This window comes from Palaemon carinicauda, chromosome 10, assembly GCF_036898095.1.
Source record: "Palaemon carinicauda isolate YSFRI2023 chromosome 10, ASM3689809v2, whole genome shotgun sequence".
NCBI lineage: Eukaryota > Metazoa > Arthropoda > Malacostraca > Decapoda > Palaemonidae > Palaemon > Palaemon carinicauda.
In genome coordinates, this window is record NC_090734.1 from 154,599,097 (window position 1) to 154,619,072 (window position 19,976).

At 46.3% G+C, this 19,976-nt stretch overlaps 1 protein-coding gene and 1 pseudogene across 3 annotated transcripts in view; both read left to right on the forward strand.

Annotated features, from left to right (window-relative positions):
* The window catches only part of LOC137648884 (mitochondrial outer membrane protein SLC25A46-like), a 137,218-nt gene that overhangs the window by 74,363 nt on the left and 42,879 nt on the right, over positions 1–19,976 (forward strand). For 2 of the 3 annotated variants that reach the window (XM_068382060.1, XM_068382062.1), the window contains exon 7: positions 12,409–12,450. The exons of the other annotated variant lie outside the window; for it this stretch is intronic. In XM_068382060.1, the coding sequence (XP_068238161.1) occupies positions 12,409–12,450 (42 nt within the window). The remainder of the gene's footprint in view (positions 1–12,408; positions 12,451–19,976) is intronic. 3 annotated transcript variants of the gene reach the window in all.
* LOC137648948 (5S ribosomal RNA) lies at positions 17,626–17,744 on the forward strand (annotated as a pseudogene).

The window sequence follows — 19,976 nt, forward strand, 5'->3', positions numbered from 1 at the left end:
GGGCTGTTAAAGTTAAGGTCGAGAAACAATGTCTGTGTTCTACTAAGTGCCCCTCTTGTTTTTAATGTTTTTCTGAATAACTGTTCATCATCCCCTCTTATTACCTGTTCAGACCAGCTTTAAATCTTTTGAGTTTTTAGCATTTTGCCAAATTCTGGGCAATAAATCTACTATTTCCTCCTCACTGTTTTCTCATTTATGATACAGCAAGTCCCAAATATACATAGAGAACTTCCGGTAAAATATCGGGAGTTCTCTCTCTTGAATGACTTTCTACATCATCAACTGAATCACTTGATTTTTGCATTTTGGATACTGTCATCTTTTTTTACACTTTCAACTTTCACAAGGACCCTTTCTAGAGACTACTGCTTTTGTCTTTTCTTTAAAATGATATGAGATGTGACATCATATGTGTAGATACTGTATCTCTCCTAACTGCTTCTCATTGATTTAGATGAGAAGCAAGTTTTGAACATTATCAAGAACACGTGGCTGTTGTTTCATCAGTGTCGGCATCCCTTTGGCAATATTGCTTTTATTTCTTTTTTTCAGAATTGTATAAATCAAGGATGTTGTACGATTGTACATTTTTTCCAAGTCTGCTATATGCTTACGTTGATTGTGCTTCTCAATAATTTCTTTTACACCTCTATGGTAATCACCTTAACCTCTTTTTTTAACCATCTAGTGAGCCATTGTCTAGAGGCTCTACTGTACTGTTATTGTTAACTTGACGGTGAACCATAGGGATCACAACATGATAAAGAACATGCAGTCACAACTCTACAAAGAACACTTCCAAAGACACTCGCAGTATAACCACTTTATATGTGATGCTGGTACGAATGCTGCTCAGAGAGAGAGAGTGAAAGAGTTAAGTTCTGAGCATAGTGGGGGGAGCATTCTAAGGCAAAACATCATGGTGTAAAACTCAGGAACGCTGCTTGGGTGGTGTATGGGCACTGCAAGACTGCTTTCTGTGCATTTCGTGCTAGTCTTGTTAGTATTGTACCTGCCCAAAATATGAGGATATGGAAGGAAATTTTTGCTCGTAGACCAATACAATACTCGTTAACTGATTTGAATTATGATCGTATTCTGTCACTTATAAACAGAAGTTCTAATGTTAGTTCTTTTTTTTTCACCTTTTGGTCATATGTTCTCACTACCACTAGCACACTAGTCTGTCAATGTATCAGGAGTTCCTACAGCTGCTTGTTAACATTGATTTAATTTTTCAAAGTATTAATTGATGTGTATTTTACTTATTCATTTCATGGTAATGATCAACAACTAAAATATTTTTCCAACTGATGACGAGCTAGCTTTTGTATTTATCAAGAAGTTCTATAACGTAGTTCTACATAATAAAATGCTTCTAAAAGGAGATTTACTGTATGGTCTTCCTGCTGAACTCTAGCCATGAATCTTGGATAGTTAAAAGTCCCACCTTATCAAAATTTCTTCCAATTTCTTAGTGTTCATATTTTGGTTGCATTAGAGTAGTACTGGCCTCATGTATGTATCGTAGGTATTTACTGTCTCTACTAATGGGTTTGTTGTAATTAACGGAAGTCTGGTAATGTCATACCATTTTGCCCAAGGTGCCGCCACTTTCATACTGGCTGCTCACTCCTGCCTATTAGATACGCTCTTCTCCTTCCAAGATAGATCTACCCCGCTATCCCTAGAAAGTTCACAACGCTTCAATCTTCCCACTTACTCTTTTTATACATTTTAGGCATCTGAATTCTTCTAATCCAGATTACTTTACATTTGGTACACTGAACAGAGGTCACCCTACACCTTTCTCTCAACCACATAGCAATTTTCCAGATTGTAATTTTTACTTTGCTTCCTGCCCAGTTGCCATTAGCGTAGTTTCGCTTATGTGTAGTTTCAGTCCTTTCTTCTCTATTTCACTCCACCTTTCAGTATTTTCTGCTGGCTCTTCCTCAAACTCTGCTGGTAGCATTTAGTTATTTTATTATTATTATTATTATTATTATTATTATTATTATTATTATTATTATTATTATTACTACTTCTATTATTACTTGCTAAGCTACAATCCTAGTTAAAGAGCAGGATACTATGAGCCCAGGGGCTCCAACAGGGAAAATAGCCCAGTGAGGAAAGGAAGCAAGGAAAAATAAAATATTTTAAGAACAGTATCAACATTGATTTAAATATTTCCTATGTAAACTATAAAAATTTTAACAAAACAAGAGGAAAAGAAATAAGATAGAATAGTGTGCCTGAGTGTACCCTCAAGCAAGAGAACTCTAGCCCAAGACAGTGGAAAACCATGGTACAGAGGCTATGGCATTACCCAAGACTAGAGAACAAAGGTTGGATTTTGGAGTATCCTTCTCTTAGAAGAGGATAGAGTATCTCACTGAGGCTTTCTATTCTGCACTCCATTATAGATTCCTCCATTACCATGATGTAAAGCAAAGGGCTCGTTACTGATCATAGATGTACGCCATTATGTATCTGAAGTACTTGTGATGTTCCTGCCTCTGCTTTCTTTCTAGATCTAAGGTTGAAGTAGAGTAAAATCACTAACTTGAGGAGTAATTTTGGTAACTCCTGCCTCTTCGTGCTCTTTGAAATATGTTTTTAGACTCTAAATATATGTCAAAATCTCTTCATGTTTTCATGGAAGTTCTTCTGTAAGTCCTTATATGAAATTTATTTTTTGTTGATCTCCCATGCATGCAGCCAGAACTGACAACCATTAATTTTTACAAAACTTCAGTCTTTCCTCTTGCATCTTTTCTAAAACTTGTATAGTATGTTAACCCTTTTACCCCCAGGCTATTTGGAACTTTCCAACCCTTAACCCCCAGGGGTTATTTTTTTAAAGCACATTTTGCTGTATATTTTTTTAAAATTGCTCTAATAGCCTTAATTTTTGTCATAGAGAGGTCAGGTTGGTCTCATTCTCTTGGAAAATGCCTTAAGTTACTCAAAAAAATTATCAAAAATATGTAAAAAAAAAAAAAAAAAAAAATGTAAATAGCAGTTTTTTGCGAGGTTTTGTGAAATGTACCAGTACGTCCTTTGGAGGTAAAAGGGTTAAAGAAGTCGTGTCCTTGTATTTCTACTCAGCAGTGCACTCCCTTTACCTTCTTATAACATTACTGTAAGAGTTTCCCTACTACAGTATTCATTTCCTATCCTTTCTTTTACTAGTTTTCTATATATTCTGGTTAACTCATTGCAGAAAGGATTTGCTGCTACTTTTATTGAGTCGCTTGTTTATTCCAGATTGTACTGGGGCTTCTTAACTTGCTCGGCTGTTAAGGTTTCTGTTGATCTCTGAATAATGCCATCATCGTCTAGTTCATGTTCATTCTCTTCACTAAGCATCTTTTCAGAGAACAGCCTCCAAATGTAGCAGTATTTCTTTATTTTTAACTTTTAATTCTTCTGTCTTCCTTTATATCTCCTCTCTTAGGTTTTTTTTCATCTTTTCGAAGTCATTTTCCAGACCATGATGTTTTTTTTATATATCCTCTCAAATGATGTATTGAGAAACTTTAACCTTTGTCTTTACCACAATTCACGATTTTCTTTTGCTTTCTGATTTCTTTTCTCTATATCTACCCATAACATCCCATAAACCAGCTCTGATCAATATAAGACTTACCAGCCGCGAGTCTTAGTTCTGTACCACTCGACCCTACGCTTGCACCTTCAAAAGTTAGGTGACAAAGTTGACAAACTCTGTGTCCATTCAGATCTGGCTATGATATATGTCACAACATCTGCTAGTCTCCCAAAATAATAAAATCATCGTAATTATTATTTTTTAATCTTCTTGGCTCACCTCTATAACATCTTCAGCCATATTCTTGACCAGTATGACCACTTTGACTTGCTTTAAAACACTGCCATTCCACCAGAATTTATACTTTTAGAGTCATCTCCTTTATAGATTCCATCTGACCACAACTATCCATACTACTACTCACAGTTTCCATAACTTCTCGAACGTTCCCCACCATTTATAGCCCTCACTTTTAGGGAGAATTATTCGGTGTCCTCTACCCCAGAGATTCTTTGCACCACCTTCCTACTTGAAGGTATTGCATAAATTGACATCTTAAGAACTCCTGCATTGCAATGTTTTTAATGTTGAACAGGCTAACATAAGTCTCTCTTTTTATAATTTATATTTGAAAGATCTATTTTAATGTTGTTACTGTTCTTAAAGGGTTTTATAATAATTGTTTTCTTGGCTTGAACCTGTGCAGGCTAGTGAATAAGCTCCAATTAGCACTTATTCTTAGGTAATTTACTGCTAAATATACCAGAGAAAAAATGTAAAGGAGTGCTAGGTTAACTAGCTCGCTCACCTATTGGTGTCGGTATAAAATTGGGCGTATAATCCAGAGGTCCCGCACTATTTAGATTCATCCACGACAAAGACCCCAATAGAGGAGAGCCGTTCAACCTCACTCGGCACCACCAACTCTGCATCCGCTCACAACCCAACTCCTTTTTAGCACGCCTGTATGGTAACCCGCTTTTTTGTGCTCTCGTGTTTTGCCTTATTTTTCTCTGGATTATGGCTTCTTCATCGGTTTCCCAGGAGACACCGTCTAAGTTAAGTACCAAGCTATGTTTTGCTGTGTTTTGAGCAATCTAGATCGTTTAATATTTTAATTATAGGAGTTTATTCTCTTCGATCATATCGATCTTGCTTGATTCCGCTTACGGTTGGTACTCCTGTTTTGAGAGCTTTTAGTTTCACTCGCGGTGTTACTAAGTGTATTATTTTTATTATTAATTAAATTTTTATATGTTTTATTGTGGATATTCATTATTTAGCGTTTAGAACCCTTGTGGTTCATATTTAGGGCCGATATCAGTTACGTATCGTAGATGCCTTGCCGACCTTCGTTACTGGGCGGCAATTTTTATTATTTAAGCCATCAGGTTGCTGTTCTTTGGGATTTATTTATTATGTTGCAGGCCTTGCCCTAATTTTTTATGTGTATATTCATATATTTTTCAACGCTATTACTTTTATAATGAATATTTGTGCTTATTACTCCGTATGATCTGTTTTGGTAGTGTTTGGGGATCGTCAGTTGGTAGCCCTGCTGCTCCGTATCACGTGATCCTCCCCCAAGCTCCCCCTCTCGCTAGGTTTGTGGCTAGGCTTCTCTCCCCCCTCTCCTAGGGGACCGTTGCCTTCCCTCCTTTTAGAGGGGGTAGTTCAGTGTTTATGGACTTTGTCCTCCGGGTGTCCCGGCGGTTTCGTCTCTGTCTAGACGGGTTGGCCACCTTTCAACAGAGTAGGATCCCGGTGCACCCTATTTTATATTCACCTATCACAATTTTATTATGTTATACGAAACCCTCCGGGTTCTGTTGGCGGTTCTTATCTACAGTTCCGCCCCCCTCTTTATTTATAACAGTTTCTATGATTATATATGACAGATCACTATCCCGGAGTTCCTATATATATTGGTTTATGGATGTACTTTTATTTCCCGGCCCGGGGCTTAACCTCGCTCCGGGAAATCAGACACCATGTGTCTTAATTCTTTGTTGCATCCTTCTTTATGATCCCGGCTCGACCGGAATGGATAGTTATACTCTAGTCTTAAGTTAGGCTTATGTTTAGGCCTGGGTCCTCCGGACCCACCCCTACTTAAGAGTATCACAGTTAAGCTAGACTTATGTTTAGGCCCGGGTCCTCCGGACCCGCCCCTACTTAAGAGTATTACAGTTAAGCTCTAGTCTTAAGTTAGACTTATGTTTAGTCCCGGGTCCTCCGGACCCGCCCCTACTTAAGAGAATTACAGTTTCTCATATACTATTCTTTTTATAGATGGTGCATTGTCAGACGACGGCCTGTGCGGCTGTCCTTCACCAGCCTTGTGGCCATACTGTTTGTAGGTCTCACGCCCTCTGCGGAGTTCAGCTGGAAGACATCGTGGTCTGACACCCTGATAATTGTATGGTCTGTTTTGACCTCATCACCACCCTCGGATCTAATTCGGTGAGTCCCGTTGGCTATGTTATCTTTCTAATTATTTTACCTCTTTTTGGTATACATACACTATTTAGCAAGATCTCTATGGTCTTGAAGGACCCCCTGGAATCTTCCTTTCGGTAATTCTCACTATTATTTCAGGCATCCCCGGAGCAGAAGACTGCGGCTCGGGCCACACTGAAAGTGTGGGTTGGGGGATTTGCCCGGAATGTGAAATCCAAACAGCCTTATGTCCTGTCTGAAGACTACTGTGCAATGATCTACCCTAATGCCAAGTCTTCAGCCGCTGTGGCTAGGCATGTTGCGGCACCCATCATTGCCCACATTGATGCCACTATTGCGGGATTCATAGACCAGGAGCAAGATCCGTTGGATGCCCCCGGAGATCTGGAAGACAATGTTGCCTCCATGAACTTGGACGTCGAACCTATGTTGTTGGATGATCCGGATGCAGGTAGGGTGGTAAGTGAGGCAGGTGTTACCGGCGCTGAGATTCCTATCCTCAGCCCCGCTCTTTCTTCTTCATCTGATCTCTCTTCTTTCCATGGTCTTTCTGGGGACCGTGATTCGTCTCACCGATCACACCCGGTTCCCCCCAAAGATAAGTCTATATCTAGGACTTTGCCAAAAGCTCGTAAGCCCCACAAGGCTTCCCATAGTTCCAAGTCTAATACGAACCCGTCATCTAAGGCTTCCGGCTCCTCCTCTAAGTCTCACGACCCGGGAGTACAATCCGCCACTTCTGCTCCTAATCCGGGCCTTTCCGAATCACCCATGCTTCGCATTGTGTCAGAGATGCAAGCTAAGTTGGTGTCGGAAATGCAGGCCAAGATGGACACGATGTTCTCTAACATTGGTCAGAGACTTGGGGCATTAGAGCAGGGTGCTCCGGAGCGAGTTCAAAGCTCTCTCATCCCAGATGCCTCTAAGCTTCCGCCGTTTACCAAGAATAACCCTTGGCGCATGGCTCTTCATTCCACATTTTCAGACGGGATGTTAACATTGGAAGGTCTTGGCACTCGTCCCTTAGAGGACTTTGAATTCTTTCCTCCTGGTCTCGCATTTCCATTTCATGGTTATGCCAGGCTTACCGAGGAAGCTCTGGTTCGGCTGGATAAGGTCCCCAAAGAGACTGTCATTTTCCCAAAGGAACAAGCCCAATCTGTTTGGGCTAGGTTTCTGAATGATATTGGTTGCACCAATACCATGTTGACGCCTCATAAAAGTTCGTTCACAATGTTCTTAATGGACAAGAATACCGTGACTCCATGCGTCAATAAGGTTGCAGAACTGGCTTTTCAATATGCTCTGGAGGAGAAGCCCTTGCCTCCCATCCGAGAGGTAGACCCGATCTCCCTCCTTCTTCCTTCAGGTAATGAGTGTTGGGACAATGTCCATACCACCTTTACTTCTGGCAAGCTAACAGCCGACTGTGCGTCGGTAATGTTTAGCGAACGGCTTCCCCGTCTCCCGGAATCCCTTATTAAACAGGAGTATGATTCCCGCCTACGTGTTGGTCGAACTTTGAACTTGGCCACGTCTACGGAGTCGATAGCCTTAACTTATGATACTGAGAGTATCTTTAAGTCTCTCAATAAGGCTACTTTGCAGTCGTTATATTTCGATCTATATGACTTTGCTATTGCCAAACGTAGGTGCCGCAAACACGTCCTGGCTGAGGCGACTATTAGGCACGAGCCTAATAAACTTATCCGGTCCTCTTGCTGGGGTTCAAATCTTTTCCCTGAGGATCTTGTGGAGGAAGTCTTGGCAGAGGCTACTAGGGTTAATCAGAGCCTTAAAGCCCGTTGGGGTTTGACTCTTAAGCGGAAATATGATCCCGCAAATTACCAAGCCCGGGGTAGGAAGAAGCTCCGCCCGTATACCTCCACCCAGTTCCGGCAACAGCAGAGTAGTTCGTCTGTTTTCCGTCAGCCTCTTCCTCCATCTCCTGCTGCTCCTGCACAGCCTTCCACCTCTCGGGCTCCTTCATCGGACGACTATGTCACCGTTCTGCTCCCTAAGAGCCAGCTTCCCGGTGCCTCCACCACCTCTCCAGCCTTTAACCAGTCTTATGAGGCTCAAGGCTCTTCCCAGAGTTATAACAGAGGTAGAGGCTACCACCGTGGTTCAGACCAGAACAGAGGTAGAGGTAGATTCTTTCGCAAGGGAAAGAACTTCCGAGGCGGACGTGGAGGCAACTCCTCAAACCAATACTGAGGTGCAGCGGGTAGGGGGGAGGCTTTATGCCTTCCGCAACAAATGGAGGTTCAGTCCCTGGGCTTTCAGTATCATCTCCAAGGGACTGGGGTGGAGTTGGATTCAAGGACCTCCACCTCCGAACAGATTTCATCAACATTCCACTCCGGACCTAGTCGAATTTGTCCAGGACCTGTTACAAAAGAACGCCATACAAGAAACGAAACACCTGAAGTTTCAGGGTCGGCTGTTCAGTGTCCCGAAGAAGGATTCGGACAAGAGAAGAGTGATTCTAGACCTATCCCTTCTCAACTTGTCCATTCAATGTGACAAGTTTCGAATGCTTACCGTCTCGCAGGTGCGGACCTTACTTCCCCGTGGGGCCGTCACCACCTCTATCGATCTTACAGACGCCTATTATCACGTCCCGATAGCGAGACACTTCCGTCCGTATCTAGGCTTCTGCCTAGGGGACAAAAATTACTCCTTCAAGGTGATGCCCTTTGGGCTCAACATCGCCCCAAGGATCTTCACAAAGTTAGCAGAAGTTGCTGTTCAGGAACTCAGAAATCAAGGGATTCAAGTAGTAGCCTATCTGGACGACTGGCTCATTTGGTCAGACACCTCCCAAAATTGCCTAAAAGCCACTCACAGAGTCATCCAATACCTTCAATCTCTAGGCTTCCAGATCAACTTCAAGAAGTCCCGTCTTCTTCCGAAATCAAAGTTCCAATGGCTCGGCCTGCAATGGGATCTTATATCTCATACTCTGTGTCTTCCCAAACCCAAGAGGTTAGAGATTGCAATGAACACCAAACGCTTTCTCAAAGACAAAGTAAGTTCCAGACGACTCCAAGAGAGGATCCTAGGGTCCCTTCAATTTGCTTCAGTGACGGATCTACTTCTGAAGGCAAAATTGAAAGATATCAATCGTGTCTGGCGTTCGAGGGCGAACCGGAAGCTCCGGGACAGGAAAGTCCGCCTTCCTCCCATTCTCCGGGAAAGACTTCTACCTTGGACAAGGGCCAACAATCTGTCAAAGTCAGTTCCCCTTCGATTTCCGCCTCCGAAGTTAATCATTCACACGGACGCATCCCTATCAGGTTGGGGAGGCTATTCTCAGCTCAGGAAAGTTCAAGGTCTTTGGTCTCCCTTATTCCGCCAATTTCACATCAATGTGCTGGAGGCCATGGCAGTTCTTCTAACCCTGAAACGTCTCGCTCCACCCAAGAGACAACACCTTCGTCTGGTTCTCGACAGCGAAGTGGTGGTCCGCTGCCTCAACAGAGGCGGATCAAAATCAGGGCCTCTGAACCATGTTCTAGTAGCCATATTCTCCCTAGCAGCCTCGAACCGTTGGCATCTTTCAGCTGTCCACCTGGCGGGAGTCCGGAACGTAGTGGCAGACGCCTTGTCCCGGACCTCCCCTCTAGAATCGGAATGGTCACTCGATCTAAAGTCATTCCGGTGGATTCTCTCTCGGGTTCCGGGTCTCCAAGTGAACCTCTTCGCCACGGAGTCCAACCACAAGTTGAGAGTATATGTGGCTCCCAATCTAGACCCTCAGGCCTACGCCACAGACGCTATGTCACAGAATTGGGACATCTGGGAAAGGATTTATCTCTTTCCCCCGGTGAATCTTTTACTGAAAGTCCTAGACAAGCTGAGATCCTTCAAGGGACGAGTAGCCTTGGTCGCACCCAACTGGCCCAAGAGCAATTGGTATCCTCTCCTGCGAGAGTTGAGACTACATCCTCACCCGATACCCAATCCGGTTCTGTCTCAGATAGTACAAACACGCGTTGTGTACGCTTTCTCAAACATTCAGAGCGCCCTAACTTTATGGACTTCATGAAGTTTGCGGCCATGCATGGTGCCAATATCGATCCTCAAAACACTCTGTTCCTAGAATCAGATAAACGGGATTCCACCATCCGCCAATATGATTCTGCGGTTAAAAAGTTGGCTAAATTTTTGATAGACTCAGACGTACACTGTATGAACTTGAACCTTACAGTCACTTTCTTTAGAACTTTATTAGAATCAGGTCTGGCAGCCAATATTATCACCACTATTAAATCTGCCTTGAAAAAGATCTTCCTAGTGGGTTTTAACATAGACTTAACCGACTCTTTGTTAGCTTCAATTCCGAAAGCCTGTGCCAGACTGAAACCGGTTACTCGTCCTACCCCGGTTACCTGGTTCCTTAATGATGTACTCAAATTGGCTTCTGATACCATTAACAGTTCTTGTTATTACATTCCCCTTCTCAGGAAAACACTTTTCCTGGTGAGTTTGGCTTCCGGGGCAAGAATTTCTGAACTGGCAGCTTTGTCAAGAGACCCGGGTCATATTGAGTTCCTTCCTTCGGGAGAGGTCCTTCTTTCACCTAACAAATTCTTTTTAGCTAAGAACGAAGACCCTCAGAACAGATGGTCCTCCTGGAAAATTGTTCCCCTCACGCAAGATCCGTCTCTGTGCCCTGTTACTACTCTTAGGTCTTATTTATCCCGGACCTCCTCTAACTCCTCGGGGCCTCTATTCGTTAGAGAACAAGGCGGTACCATTACCATTAAAGGGATCAGGCAACAAATTTTGTATTTTATTAAACAAGCTAGCCCTGACTCTTTTCCTCTTGCACATGATATCAGAGCGGTTGCTACTTCGGTGAACTTTTTTCACCACATGAATTTTACGGACCTTTCCAGGTATACAGGGTGGAAATCACCGTCAGTGTTCAAGAAACACTACCTTAAACATTTGGAAGTCCTTAAATTTCCTACAGTAGCTGCAGGGAGCGTAGTTACCCCCAGGTAACTCACATGTTAATTCCTTGTCATTTTATCTCTCCCCCTTACCTGCCTCATTTATACCCTATTTGTATTCGTTGGTTTCGCACCTGATTACTATTACTATATTTGTAAATTTTTGACTCCTGAGTATCTGTATACATTATCACTCACGGCATTATTATACCTTACCTTATTTGTCAATTGTTCTACCAAGTGGATTTATGTTCTTTTTAAGATACCCTTATAGCTGTTTTTGGCACTCATCTCTGATTAAAGCAACTTGTATTTCCCTTACGTTTATGTTTTTTCCTTTATTTTACAAGTTTGGTGACATTTCTCTTGTATATATTCACTGGCCGGCACAGGTTCAAGCCCAGAAAAGGGATTTTGACGTAGGAAAAATCTATTTCTGGGCGAGGGACCTGTGCCGCCCAGTGAACCCTCCCAGCTCCTCTCCCTTGGAGTCCCCAAACTTTTGGTGCTAAGGAGTTGGGTTGTGAGCGGATGCAGAGTTGGTGGTGCCGAGTGAGGTTGAACGGCTCTCCTCTATTGGGGTCTTTGTCGTGGATGAATCTAAATAGTGCGGGACCTCTGGATTATACGCCCAATTTTATACCGACACCAATAGGTGAGCGAGCTAGTTAACCTAGCACTCCTTTACATTTTTTCTCTGGTATATTTAGCAGTAAATTACCTAAGAATAAGTGCTAATTGGAGCTTATTCACTGGGCGGCACAGGTCCCTCGCCCAGAAATAGATTTTTCCTACGTCAAAATCCCTTTATTATTTCTCTTGTAGTTTATTTATTTTCGTATTGCCTTTCCTTACAGGGGTATTTTTCTCTGAGCCCTTGGGCTTATAGCAGCTTGGTTTTCCAACCAGGGTTGTAGCTTAACTACAGTGATGATAACAATGATAATAATAATAGTTTATTTCCTTTCCTCACTAGGCTACTTATTGGAGCCCTAGAGCTTGTAGTATCCTACTTTTCTGAGTAGGGTGGTAGCTTAGTTACTACTTCTGTACTACTAATAATGATAATATAATGTGGAAGGGAACAGTTTGCCTTTAGTCGTAAACCAGCCGTTAACTTACTTATCATAATTATTAGACAGCCTGTACTTTGGGAACTGAAATGGATACCTTTTACTAAGCCCGTGGTTTATACATATTTTTTTATTTTGCAAATCAAAAGAAAAAGTTCTCTAGAATATTTTACGTTTTTATATTATTGTAAAATAAAATTCATTTTGTTTTATTCGTGAAGGTGTATAAGATTTATATTATTATTGTGTATGAGTATACTTCCATGATTTCTTTACTTCAGATTCTTGCTATTATGCTCTCATAGTTCATGTATTTTCTATGAGTTAAAACTTTTTTTCTACTTTCTTATTATAGAAAAAAAATCGTGAGAAGGCTTTGGACCCCAGACAAGTGAAGGTGAAAGTTTCTGTTCCAGGTTATGCATATTAACACCCAAAATTTGCTGCACTTCTGCATGCAAAGATTAATCTTCACAAGTTTAACGCTGTCACAGATACAAACTATACAGGTTATCCTTGTCATTCAAAACAGTGGGACCTGTGAAGAAGATAATGCTTTATTTCATTTCCATGTTTCTTACTATTATATAATGCGTCTTAAGTATGCAACAGTAGTTTCAATTTGCTTCAATCCGATATAATCTTCCCTTGGTCTTGGCCCAAACCAAAGAGAAGGACCTCCCTGGGAAATCCAAGGGTATGGCATTTTCTATAATTCGTTGCTTCAATCCTTCACCATATCCTTGCTTCTTAGTTATTCTAGGACATATACCCACCTGCAAGCCTTACGTTATAGCACCTTTAAAGTCTTCTCGTCTAAATCTAGTTTTAATTTTAGGTTGTTCCGTAACCGAAATACAAACCACTCTATTTACATTGGGTTTACCTTTTAGCACAGCTGAAATGGCGAGCCATTAGAATTTAACGAGGGTGCGTTACCCCCGCGCTAGTTAGTGGAGTGGTAGCTAGCTACCCCTCCTCCCCTCACACACAGGTGAATGCTCACTTTCACTTTTGGCTCGGACTGGGACAGACGTCTCTGTCTTGGTCCTCGCTTGGCAGCCATTGTTTGTTTTGTCTTTACTTAATCGCTTACTTTTCTTTTACTCAATATATATGTAAACATGTTTTCATGTTTGTATATATATTTGAGTATAGAAACCAGTAAGTTTCCTTTTTAGAGTTGTGTGTGTAGTGTACGATATCTCCGTGGAGTCCTCGGCAGTTTGGCCACCACGGCGTAATTTTATGGGTTGCGATCGAGTTTGACTTCGGTCTCTCTCTCTCTCTCTCTCTCTCTCTCTCTCTCTCTCTCTCTCTCTCTCTCTTGAGGTCGTTCACCCTTTTACTACGTGTTACTACGCCCTTGTAGCTTCCTTCCCGTGTGGGGGGGTTGCTACGCCGTACGTTTTTTCTCAATTAGTTTTATGAATCTAATTGTAGTTGTTAATTTCAGCTTGTAGAACGATTCCTTTCGGGGTTTTCATTCTTTCTTTAGTGTTCATTCATTTTTAAATTACGTAATTACATAGTTTCATAATTATAATTGTTATAATTCTATTTTGGTTACAGCTCTCCTTCCGTGAGTGTAAGTGGTTGTGAGGGTACGTGCCTGTTGTGTAATTCTTGTTCCTTTCCCTCGGGATTCCTCTTCGGAGCCTTCCCGGGGGAATGAATGTGTACTAATGATTTTCGTTTTATTTTTTTACAGTTACCGATCTAGTTCGTTTCTGTAATATGGCTACGGTGTGAGCTGTCTTGTTGAGGCCTGGGGATTCGGCTGTTGCTGCCTCCCCTTTGGATTTTCGTCAGGGGCATGTCTCCCTCTACTGGAAGTACTCCTGTGACGATTGACAGCTCTCCAGTTCATTTTAGAACTCAGGTGGCTTGCCTCCTTGGGTGGGTAACTTTCTTTCCGAGGGAAGTTTTTCCTATCCTGGCTTGAGTTTTTCCCCTTTTGGGGGGTTCTTCTCTTGCCTTTTTTTCGTGCGACTATGCTCTTGGTGCTGAGCGGTCACACCTGCAGTTTCGCTCAAGGAGCTGGGGAACTGCAGGAGCCCCTCTTCGGAGGATTGCTCCTTTTAGGTCACTGGCTGACCAGTTTCTTCTACGAAGTGTTTCTCTTTCGTTAGCGAGAGTACACTCATAGAGACTCCTCTTTGGAGGATTCTTCTGCTGCTGTTGCTGTTGGCCTCCTTCACCGTAAGGCTCACCATCCGCCTCGTCGTAAGGGCCTCTCATCTCCCTATAAGGGTGCTAAGAGGCGCCTTTTTGAATCTACATTTGCAGCCTACAACTCCTTCATCCGCCCTGATGCAGATGGACAGCAGTCTGACCTCGTCTTCCGATGGGCAACGGTCTTCCCGACGGACAACGGTCTTCCCGACGGACAACGGTCTTCCTGACGGACAACGGTCTTCCGACGGACATCAGTCTCCCGGCGGACAGGCAACGGTTTTCCGGCCTGCTCTTGCTCAGTGTTAGCGCATTGGCGCTCTCCTGCTCATCAGCGCTTCCTGATCGCTAGCGCTCTCCTGTTCGCCAACGCTCTCCTGCTCGTCAAGACTCTCTTGCTCGTCGGCGCTCTCCTGATGTTCGCCCTCCTCGCCAGCGCTCTCCTGCTCGTCAGCTCTCTTCTGAGCGTCAGCGCTCATTTGAGGATCATCGCCCTGCGGTCTCTGACCATCCTACAGTTCCGGCTGAGCTCCCTGCTCATCAGTCTTCTGACCCTGTGGCTACGCAACATCGTTCAGCGCGTGTGTCAAAAGCACATGTTCGCCAAAACTCCTGCGATCTTCCTGTTCCTGCTCGTGAACGCGCCACTCCACCTGTCCCTTCACAGGATCTCACGCGTCGACCTCCTGCTCGCCAGCGATCACCTATGCACCAGCGATCACCTGCTCGCCAGCGCGCACAGGCGATTTTAGTATCGCCTATTCGCCAGCGTTCTCCCACGCGTCAACGATCGCCTACGCTCCAGCGTTCACCTGCTCGTCAGCACGCACAGGCGATTTTGGTATCGCCTATTCACCAACATGCTACGCGTCAGCGATCACCTGTGTCTCGGCGATCTTCGGACCGCCCACGTGTGTTACAGCCTGCGCGCCAACGTTCTCCAACGCTTCGTCAGTCGGAGGTTCTGAAGGGACATGGTTCGCCGGCTACTAGCTCGCCATCGTGCGATCGCTCACCGGCGCATGCTGCTCGCTATCGCTCGCCAACGCGTCACCATGCCACAACGCGCCATCGCCTACCTGCGCGTCAGCGCTCACCAACTCACCACCGATCTCCTGTTGATCCACATCGCCAGCGGTCTTCCTCACCCACGCGGCAGCGCGTTTCCTCGCCATCGCGCCAACACTTGCGTTTGCCGCCTCGGACACGAGCTCATTCACCTGCCCACCCTCGCGCCCACTCGCCTGCGTGCCCGCGCGCCCGCTCGCCTGCGCGCCCGCGCGATCATTCGCCTGCGCGCCCGCGCGATCATTCGCCTACGCGCCCGCGCGATCGTTCGCCTGCGCGCCCGCACGACCGCTCGCCTGCACACCCGCGCAACCGCTCGCCCGCCTGTCCTCGCGATCGCTCGCCCGCCCGCCCGCCCGTCCTCGCGACCATTCGCCCTCGCGCGACCATCGTTCGCGGCGAATTCCGCAGCCGGGGGTAGCAGCAGGAACGCGTGTTCCTAGACAACGCTCGGGATCGCCTCCACCCAAACACAGGTTGGTAGTGCAGGACAAGGATACTACTGAGGAGAGGTTAGTACATCATTCTTCCCCACCTTCTTTTCATGCAGGTACTGTGGGGTCCACTCCAAAGGATCGCCCGATCCCTTTCCCTTTAGCGAGGATTTCGGACTCTGTGTCCTTGGAGCAACAGACTTGGTTTGGTCCTCTGGCGCGGGCGTTAGTGAGGGTTATGAAACCAGCACTCGCTGACCAGGGTAACAAACCAACGGCTGTCTCTCCTATGCTAAAGAGAAAGAGAGGAGTGGACTTCGTGGTGACTTCCCCCAGGGCGAAGTTGGTTCCAAAGAGGTCGGTCGCGAAGGCCCCTTCTCCCGTGGCGAGGCCTTTCCGTCCTCAGGTGAGTCCAGTGGGGCGGTAGTCTTCCCCTCGGCACTAAGGGGGGAGACTTCGCTTCATGGAGGAGAATCATCTCGTGTGGAAGGGGCCCCTCGAATCTCTTTGTTGGGATCCTGTATCCCTCCCAGGAGGGAATCCAAGGACTTCAAGACCGTCCAGAATACTCCTTAAGGATTCGCCAGGAACCCACGACTACCCGGGGGAATGTCCACGTTTCACCCCAGGAAGAGATCCCTGGGGCAGGAGACTTAGCTGCCAGCCCGCAGGGAGGAGAATAGCAGGAATCCGAACATGCCTTCTGGCAGGTCCTAAGCCTGATAAGGCAACTGAACGGGCTTATGGATTCAGTCATCGCCCCCCGTGAAGGCAAAGACACGATCTTGGATGAAGTGTTTGACGTTCGGAAGGCCCCGAAGTCCAGCGTGGCTCTGCCCTGGTCTCGGGGTCTGAAGAGTGCCAGAGCTAGGGCCATCCTTGAGAAGAGTTTGTTTGTGCCCAAGGACAGAGGCTTAGACAGCGACTGTGCGGAGGAAGTCGACTTCCAAGGCGCTTTCTTCCAGACTCTGCAGGGCTCCAGCGCCTTTTTCTTTCAACCACGTCGGCCTAAGTTATCGGCTACGACAACTGAGACAAGGTGTCCAATTGCAGTTTCCTCCTGTCAGGAACAGATGGCATGGGAGGCTCCCCCAGGGGGGGGCATAGTCCTAAAGGGAGCGGCAGAGTTCACGAACTCTAGGATTGCAGGTTTCACGCTGGGAGGATGCTTAAGGTTACTCATCCGGATGACAGCTTCCCGATGCCCATTCCCGCACGATCTCTGTGATCAGCCAAGGATATCGCGCCTGCTGTCTCTGTCAGCGAATTCAGTGTCTCTGAACCTCTGTGCCATAGCGTCGGCAAGAGTTGCCCGTTTGGGCAGAATGATCCATACCTTAGGAAAAGGTCCTCCATAGGATCATCGACGGCTTCACCCCCGGCTTCTTCAGTCGATCCTTTCTTGTAAGGAAGTATCTGAGACGGGAGTTCCGTAGTCGACCTCTCAGCCCTGATCAAGTTTGTCGAACAAACTTCGTCCAGTGTAGAACAGCAGAATTTATCAAACTGGTAACGAGGCGACAGGACTCCTTAAACCCTGGATCGGAAGGACGGGTACTTTCAGTTTCCATTCCATCCATCTTCCAGGGAGCTTGTGGAATTCAGCCTAGACTGCAGGTATTCCTGCTTATGATGCAGTGTTTGCGATCCCGCCGTGGCATCGCAGGTTCTTTCCCCCAGAGAACTCTCCCTGCTTTCCTCATGGCCGCTCAGGTGCAGGCTTCCGCCTCCTTCGCCTTTTGGAGGGCTGGTCAACTCCGGTAGGCTCGGGTTCGACCTTCTTCAGCGATGGGACAAGCTTCTGGATGCTTACCATGAGCGTAGGTTCATGGCATTTTGCTAGGAGCCTTCTCTTCTTCTGCCTCAACATCTGGAGTATCTGGCCATGATATTGAGTCAACGGCCTTACCACGTTGGAAACCCCGCTTCTCGTCCGTCCAGCGAGGTTAAGCAACGTCGGTTCTGGTCGGTACTTGGATGGGTGACCACCTGGGGACGCCAGATTCTGTTGCCACCTCCTCCGAGCCTTCCCTTCAGTTGACTGTGGCAAGGCTGAGGAGAGTCGCAGTACCTGTTCTCAGTCAAGCAGAGCTTTCAGCCCTACCTTGGAACATTTCTTAGTTCTCCCTTCCTCATTGACCCGTCTATAGTTCCGAACGGTCGCCTCAGGATAAGTTCCATGTGGGGCGGCCCAAGTTCCGGTGGTTTCAGGCAACGATTAACCGAACTTCCTTGCCCCTATGGGACCAGCGGAACTATTAGACCTGCAATGGGTGTTGACCTATGGAACCTCGTGATGGGAGTGGATATTCTCCTCCTTTCCCCACATTCTTGATGCTGTTCTCGGACTTGTCAAAGGAAAGGGGGGGGGGGGCATGTTCCGGTCCAGGCCTATGGTCAGGACCTGAAGGATACCTCTCCATCATTCAGGCAGGCTTAGGGGCCGTAGTCTGGCCCCTCTACAGATCCTACAGCTCCTGCCGAGTCGCTCCGTGCGCGTCGACTTCATGATTATGGCGTGTTCTAACCAGCAGGGGACGCATTTTCACACCTTCACATCTTGCAGTAGAGATTCCGAGATGGTTGAGATACTCTCAATACCACCATCGGCTCTCTCATTCCAGGCAGAGGAATGTTCTCTCCGACTATCCGAGCAGAGCCTCGTAGAGAGAGTGTACCTGGGGGTCTTTGGCCTTGAGTAACCAGCAAGTCCTGGTCTGGGGGACCTGATCGCAACAGCTTGGAACCTCAAGCTTCCGCTGTTCTTCCCCCCAGTCTCAGACCCCGAGACTCTGGCAAGATGCATTCCAGTGATGGTGGGACAACTTCGACGCCTGCGTCTTCCCTCATTTTTGTCTGTGGAGAATGCGTCTCAACAAGACCAGGTTGTCTGTCAACCTTTCAATGGGAGAGCTCCACTGGGACTATGCGCAGAACGGTTTCTGGACCCTCTGCTTCCCCTGACGGAACTCCCGGGAGAGCTTCTCCCACGGCACAGACTACTCAAACAACCACACTGCAACATCTTTCACGAACCGGGGCGTCGCTTCGGCTTCATGCCTGGAGACACTATGCCTCCTCCTCAAGGAGGTCGCGTCATCTGCGATAGTCATCCGCAGGGGTCTTCCAGGCGAAGTGAAGAGTCTTCGGTGGTTGGTGCCGTGAGAAATATACCTCTTCCCTTGAGGCCTCTTCTCCAGCAATAACGGTCTTATTGCCTTTCGGCGGGAGGGAACTCCTTTCCGCTCTCGGCAATGAAGCCTGTCGCTCAGCCTTTCCCTGACCTTCAGGCTTAAAGGAATAACTTTTTCCTGCCCACTGGATCTTTCCTCGCTCATGCGAAGCTGCGATCGTCCCTGCCCTAGTCAGAGTGAGACCTCCAACTTGGAGCATGGCTTGGACTTTTTAGTCCCTCAAGAGATCTTCTCTAGACCCTTCACGACAGGCCTCGGATTGTATTCCGTCTTGGGTCTCCTGCTCACTCTGGCCACGGCCAGTGTGTAAGCAATCTTCTTGGTCTCGTACGACTCCGCCCTTTCTAAGGAATAGGGGAAGGCAACATTCAGGTTCGCTCCTGAGTTGTTGGCTAGACTCCGAATCTTGGGGTCCCGGCCCTTTGGTCCATTTCCTTCAAGATTTCGAGTCTCCATTCTGTATCTGATGCCCCAAGACCTTCTCTTTCTTGCCAGTAAAGGAATCGAGAGGTTAGCTTTGGGAACAGCTGCAGTTTGTCCTCAGTTGCAGCCGATTTGGGAGCACAAGGAGGACACGGGGGAGAGTCACCAGTATACCTCTTCAGCTCGGACTCAAAGACATTCATCTCGACTTGTCTCCAGACCCTCCCCCGTCACGTCGCCCTACAGCACGATGTTGGATACATCGCAACGTCCCTCGCCTTCGAATAATACTACTCTGTGATGCAGGTGCTACAAGCTGGAGTCTGGAAGCGTCTAATGACCTTCGCAGCCCGCTTCCTGCAGGGCGTGACCCACAGGAGTCTCGATACGTTTTCTATCGCTCTGTGGTGGCTACACAACAGCTGGTCTAACCTCAGGCTCCTTTTTGGACAGGTAGCAGAAGGTTGAGGGCATTATTATCAGGTTTTAGTCTGCATGAACGAAAGAAGTATGTCTGGCCCTTATTTCTTTCTTCATCATCCCCTCTACGGGGAAGCAGCATCCTGGTCTCTGCATAGCTGACCTCTAACCTCTGCAGGTAAACCATGCTTCCTTGTGTTCCGAGTATT